The sequence below is a fragment of the Loa loa genome (genome assembly GCF_000183805.2).
Source record: "Loa loa unplaced genomic scaffold supercont3.367, whole genome shotgun sequence".
In the NCBI taxonomy this organism is placed as follows: Eukaryota; Metazoa; Nematoda; class Chromadorea; order Rhabditida; family Onchocercidae; genus Loa; species Loa loa.
The window spans coordinates 19,367-26,426 of record NW_018108547.1 but is presented as its reverse complement, the minus strand read 5'-3'; the positions used below and the strand labels follow the sequence as shown (position 1 = coordinate 26,426).

General features: G+C 30.7%; 1 protein-coding gene across 1 annotated transcript; it reads left to right on the top strand.

Annotated features, from left to right (window-relative positions):
- Window positions 1–781: 781 nt before the first annotated feature.
- On the top strand, window positions 782–5,415 carry LOAG_11257 (hypothetical protein; the record flags this gene model as incomplete). The annotated part of the gene is made up of 13 exons (XM_003146779.2): window positions 782–870; window positions 1,002–1,137; window positions 1,348–1,463; window positions 1,744–1,867; window positions 1,964–2,175; window positions 2,523–2,660; window positions 2,988–3,065; window positions 3,164–3,351; window positions 3,430–3,563; window positions 3,734–3,844; window positions 3,968–4,089; window positions 4,495–4,611; window positions 5,299–5,415. Exons 1-13 carry the CDS (start codon window positions 838–840, stop codon window positions 5,413–5,415), a joined length of 1,626 nt encoding a protein of 541 aa, XP_003146827.1. The 5' UTR covers window positions 782–837.
- Window positions 5,416–7,060: the final 1,645 nt, after the last annotated feature.

The window sequence follows — 7,060 nt, the reverse complement described above, 5'->3', positions numbered from 1 at the left end:
AAACTGTCTTTTTGTTGTATGCATTCTATAACATTGCGTCAAATATATTTGATGAGTAAATTCACAGGAGAGAAATTGTGTTCATTTTACCAACCATTACAAATGTTTTATTCAGACCAAACTTAACAATCAGTTAGAATAATTAAAAATATTTAATTTTAGCTGGTCGGATGCAACGTTGAAATATTACTGCATAAAAAATAAGTTAGGAATTCTTTTGCTAACTTGCTTTGACTTAGAAAGTTCTAGGTAACGTTTAGGGTATGCTCTTTTGCTTTCTGCTTTATTTATCATCTACCAATTTCTTTTAATGTTTAACATTCTCGTTCAACTTGTCTTCAGTCATAGAGGTAGTGCACCACATATTATGCACAATGCGCTCCTCACAGAAGCATTCTCTCTATTTCGTACCATTTTTAAAATTCTTTTTCCTCGTCCCTAAATAGCGTGTTCTTGTTCTGTAACGTAATATGACACGGTTTAAGCAAAGAATGGAGTTTTTTTTCTAAAATATTCCTTAAATTAGCCTAAGGCTTGCAGTTTTGTCATGCTGTAAAATGATTCTTTAGGTGAGAAAAAGAAAAATCTTTTCTATGGATCGTTTCGCCCATTTTAAATTTAAATGTTCATTAGACCTTTCGATCCTCCAAAAACCAACTTATTTAGTTGTTCATCTTCTATCGACGAATAACACATATTTGATATGACATTCTAATAAGCTCTATTGCTGTTAGTATTTTATAGAATGAGTATATTTCGAAACGCGATTTCCGTGTCCGTTTTCTCACTGGATTTTCTGGTTCAAATGCGTTTGCATTAATAACACGAAAAGATGCGATGGTTTGGACTGATGGTAGATATTTTATACAGGTATAATGGTTCAGTTTCTATCGAAGTCATGTTTTGCTGCTGGGAATTAAGTTTAGTTGAATTTATCAATTTCTGAATTTTCAGTTTCTGAATTTTCCTTATGTTGGATTTTGACTTAATGTAAAATATAGGCGCAAAGTGAACTGGAACCAGGATGGAAATTGATGAAGGAGGGTATTCCAGATGCAATTTCAACAACTGATTGGATGATTCAAAATTTAAACAAAGGTAGTCGAGTAGCTTTCGATCCACAACTCTACAGACATGGTATGTTTGGTCGTTCTGACTTATGGTTTAGTTTTTCACCAAGATTACAGTTGAATTTGTTGTTTACATGATGGACATACTAATATAGCTATACATACTAATGCATTTATAATACAGTGTGAAAAATATCGAAATGAATATTCGTGCATTTTTTACCACATGTTGTAATATTTATGGTTGTATGATCTCGATACTCTTTTCATTTGATAGCTGAGGCGTTACGAATAATGGCTGAGCTAAAGAAATTTGATATCAGTGTGATACCTTTGAAAAGTAACTTGGTCGATTATATATGGCATGATAGACCGGAAGAAATTTTTGGGAAGGTGACTTTCACATATTTGTTTAAGAAGCTGTTTAAAGAGCTCGGGTTATGCCTTTACAAACTCCCTAGATTTTTCTTCCTATTCATAATCTTCTTTTTCTTTCATTCATCAAATTCAATTTGAAATTCGTAACAGTAGAAAATTAGGACTTCAGCTATCTATGTATCATTAAGAAATCAAGTGACATTCATGAAAACATGGGACTGGGTGTTTCCTTACGTGATGGATATAGCATCTAACTGTTCACTGCAATGGATTTTCATCAAACATTCGATTTCAGATTTTAGTGATGAAAGATGATGAACATGGAATGGAAATGTGCAAGAAAATTGAGAAAATACGGCACGAGTTACAACTGAAAGGCTGCAATACAGCAGTTTTTACTGCCCTAGATGATATTGCTTGTAAGTAATAGAATACAATCGTATCTGAGTCAGTTTGCACTCGCTCATACTTGAGTCAACAACTGATTCTTAATTTTGCAATTTTTCAGTTTTCAGGGTTGCTCAATATTCGTGGTTCGGATATTCCTTATAATCCGGTTGTTTATGCAATTATTTTCATGACTCCAGATGAGGTACATTTATTTATCAATAAACGGAAATTAAACAATGAAATACTGAATCATCTTTCAAACATTGTCATTCATGAATATTACGAAGCAGCCGAATGGATTGGACAATGGCTTCAAAGCCATAAAGGCCAATACAAAGTAAGTGTAATGCAGTCCACCAAAAATGCGTGAGTAGTTATGGAGAACAAACAGATAAAAACGAGGTTATTTTACTAAAAGCCTGAATGACATGGAGATTTTGATGTAAGAAAGAATGACTCTTTTAAAAATGAAATTTAATATCTTCTACAAATTGACTATAATTAAATGCTAAATTTTTATTCGGAAAATTGGATCCATAATTTACTGTAGGAGAAAGTCGGGGATTTACAGAGATTCTTAACAGTTTGAATTATGGTATTTCTTTTTCCTGAACCTATTATTAGCTCCCTATGTAACTGATTTTCTGGACACGACAGTAACTCATGTAACAATATCTATTACAGGTTTGCATTCCAGACTCAACAAATTATGAACTAGGGTCTTTGGTCGAACCAGATGATGGCGTGTCATTACCTTCGCCTATTCAATTTGTAAAAGCTATCAAGAATGAATCAGAATTAAGTGGGATGCGGAAATCAAGTGTAATATATATATTTTCAATGTTTTCACAAGGACGACGAAACTATTCAGACATTCAGTGATTTCTCTGATGACGGACAACTACATTCTGAGCATAATTGAACATTAACTACTTGACATATTTGATTATTAGCTCCTATATATATATATATATATAGCTGAGATACTAGTTAGATTAAGAATTTTACTAATAATTTTTCTGGGAAGCATTAAATTTGGAATTTGTAACTTAAAAAAAAGTTCTTTCATTGCGCATCATCTATCAAATTTGGGATGCATTTTTTATAAAATAAGATAATCATATCCATCCCTCTTAATATTATTTCCAGATCCGTGATAGTGCTGCAATAATTGAATATTTTGTTTGGTTGGAAGAGCAGATTGCTGCTGGGAAAGAAATTACTGAAGTATATTTGCTTAATTTCAACTTAATAAGCACCACTTCCTATCCTTCATCTTTTACATTTTGTAATGATCTATTATGAAACATTTTCATATTTTACAGGCAGTTGCTGGTGAGAAAATGGATGCATTTCGTAGCAAGCAACCTCTTTTTGTTGATTTAAGTTTCAAAACGATAGCAGCAGTGAATGAGCATGCAGCTTTGCCACATTATCAGAGTACCCCAGTAACGGGTAAACAGTTACTAACCAACACATGCATATTCTTAATCGATTCTGGTGGACATTACCGGTAATTCTAATAATATCAGTCATACATGACACAGTGTTATTTCAAAGTTACAAAATAAATCAAATCTGAAAGCTACAGCGATGGAACAACTGATGTAACACGAACAATTGCTTTTCCGGATAATACGGACATGGAATTCAAAAGAATGTTCACTTTGGTTCTTAAAGGACATATTGCTAACGCTAGGCTCATTTTTCCTGACGGTGTAAACGGTAAACTTCATTTATTTGAATGTCTACATCTGATCTAGCGTTTTACTTGATTAGTTTTCATATATTTAGATTTTGCATTCAGATCCCTAGATTTGCTAAAATTAGCGTCAACTGTTGGATGATCAGTATATCCTCCTGAATATGCATCTTATAGCAGCAAAGATTTTTAGGAATACGCATGGACGCATTATCAAGACAGTATCTCTGGAGTGATGGACTAGACTTTCAGCATGGCGTAGGCCATGGTGTTGGACATTTTCTTAATGTGCATGAAGGACCAGGTAAATGAAGGTTTCATGAGTGGAAGGTAGTTGAAGGGAGTTTTATCAAGAAAAAAAGGAAAAAGGTATGATCTTTATCCTTTGGGCATTAAGTATCTTTTATAAATAATTTTTTCTTTTCAGTTGGTATTACATTTCGCAAATACGAAAAAGAAGGTGGAATCCGCAAAGGACATGTGATAACAATTGAGCCTGGTTTCTATGCTGAAGGCAAATGGGGCATAAGAATTGAAAATTGTTATGAGGTTAACTTTACAAATAATAGCTTTGGAGGTTGTGAGAACTAGATATTTTGAAAATTTATTGCTTTGAAAATAATTATCTCTTATAATTTATCGAAATCAATTTAAAAAATGCTTGGCTAGGAGTATTTGATCTAGATTTGAAAATTTTTGCAACTTTTTATGTATTTTAAATTTTGAAAAAGGAAAAAACTATTCTTTTACATCCAAACGGTTGGTGCGAAATCTTTTTATGCGAATGTCAACCTGCGAAAAGTTTAAGCAGCAATAAGAACAAATACAAGAAACAAATAAGTAAAATTCTCCTTAATTTTCTTTAGTCATATAGTTAGCAAAATTCGTTTCAGTCGTTGACTGATTACATTGCTTACGCTGCATGCGTTTTTTTCAGATCGTATTTTTTTTCAGATCGTAGCTGCTGACAAAGCGCGTTCAAATGCAAAAAATTTCCTAACATTTTCACCGTTAACCTTGGTCCCTATACAAAAGTCTTTGGTGGACAAAACTTTACTTACGTCAGATGAGGTAAATTTTATGCTGAATTTCTGAAACGCACTTATAGATGGACCTCTTAAAATCTCACGTGTTGCTATAATTTTCAAAGAAAATTAAATTGACAAACGTTGTTGGATGTAATAATCTGATAATTATTGTTTTCTGAGGTTAATGAGAATGAGTGATAACATCCGAGCTCGATATCTGTATTACTCTAACAGTCGGCGACAGTCAGAAACAAAACTAGACAACTGTTTGAGCTTCAGTTTCGTTTTTCCAGGTCTTAAATTAGCTAATGAGTTAGAAATGTCGAAAATTCGGTTAATTTCTAAGGACACGCTATTTTTGTGAACATATGAACGCGTTCTATTCTTTGTTCGGTAGAATAATTAGAGTTTTATTAGCTTTAACGACTACTAGAAATGGGCATATATCGAAAGATTCTTTCCAATGAAGATTCTATCCTAACCTTTTAAAAGGAAACATATATTTTTCCCCTTACACATACTGTTCAGAAATATCGTGAATGGTATATATTTCACTGAGAAATACCTGCAAGCTCAGACTGACTGGATAACTTCGTTATAATTCAGTTTGAGCATGCAGGTATTTCACATCTATTTTAAATTCTTAAAGAATAATGGTGCACACTTCGTGCGAAACAGCATACAACTTGTGAATTGATTGTTTTTTTTTTTTAATTTTAATAATTTGCAGATTAAATGGTTCAATAGTTACCATACTATGTGCTTTGAAAAAGTTGGTCCATATTTATTGGAAACAGGCAAGAAAAAAGAGCACGAGTGGCTTGTGAATGCCTGTGCTCCAATGTAATTCATTCATACTAACATCTCTCGTTTCAGTATATCAGTCATAAATGTCATTAGAATTGTAAACATTATGGTTGTTGTAAACGTTATCTTCCGAGAAAGCGTAAATAATATGTGGTAGGATTACATTTGAAATTTATGATTAAATTTATTTGGTACTAGATTGTGCCTTATTGTTTTATTTATTTCTTTCGTAATGCTTAATCATGTTCAAAACTAATGATTAATTCTGCCAAATTTTTTTAATACATTTTTTCTCTTAATCATATCGAATAACAGGTTTATGTTAATAATTGTCATCTTCAAACTTTTTTTTTTAACAAATAATTCTTGTCAAATTATAACTGTTGTTATGCCGCATTCTTTTTTTTTTTTGTTTGTAATGAAATTGCCAGTCATTATCCTGAGTACGACGAAAGTCATCATATTTATAAGCAAAAATTAATACCATCTAATCGATTACAATTTGTCGTTCAAAAAAAAAAAAAAATGATCCAATGAACGAGAAATTTGAATCGTTGTGAAGAATTTGTTTTTCTTTCAAATTGTGATACAATGAAATAGTAGTTTTTTTCCCCCCCAAGCAATTCATTCTCTTAAATAAAGTATTGTTAGGAATTCTTTGTTAACCAGTATTGAAAGATACTCTCATCTTTTTAACTATTTATATACCTTATGAGTTCTTATATATCATTATCATTCCTAAAATTTACTTTTTTTTTCCATCGTTAATCATTCCTAGTATATATATATATACATGTATGCTATATGATAATGGTTGGTACTCATGCTTCTTGGTTCAGAAATTCATGAATGTTTTAAAAATAAAATTAAAGTTCATTTATTGGTCCGATCTAAATTGATTCATTTCATATTTTATTTTTGTCATTTTACACTGTCACCTGTGTTCCTCATTTTACTACAAATAATTCGACAAGAAATCAATGGATTTTTTAATTTCAAATTTAAATTTAATGTGAATTCCATAGATTCAAAAAAAGTTTACATATCATATTAATACATTAGAAGTCTTCTTTCTTTTTTTTTTTTTTCTACTCTACTCTTAAAATAGGACATTTTTAAATGCACGTATAAACGTGAAGATTCTGATATTACAGAAATGTATAAATTCCATTATCATGTAAATAATGTACAGATTCCGATATCATAAAAACGTATTAATTAGTCTATCATAGTAGATGTTAATTGCATAATTTTTTTCTTTTACTGTCAAATTTTAGAACAGGAAAATGCTATGAATTCATGAATTACTGTCATGATGTATTTTTAATTTTTTTTAATCATTACACTAAATTCGTTTTTCAAATTTACATTAATGATTGATTTGTTGATTGATTGGAGCAGCAAAGAAAATTAATAAGTTGTAGGTAGTAGAAGGAAATAAGAAATACTATAAAATGAATCAAATAAAATTTTCCGAAATTCCGAAATTTATCTTCATTTTATTGATAATATATAAAATTTTGGAATTAGTCGCTGATAACATGCAAATTTTTTATAATAATTATAAAATTAATACATATTACGTGTTTTATGTACTCAATTATTGGATTTTTTGTTAAACAAAAAAAAAAAAGTAAAATTACGTAAAAGAATTTTGTCATAATAGTAAAAATAATTGAAGAATT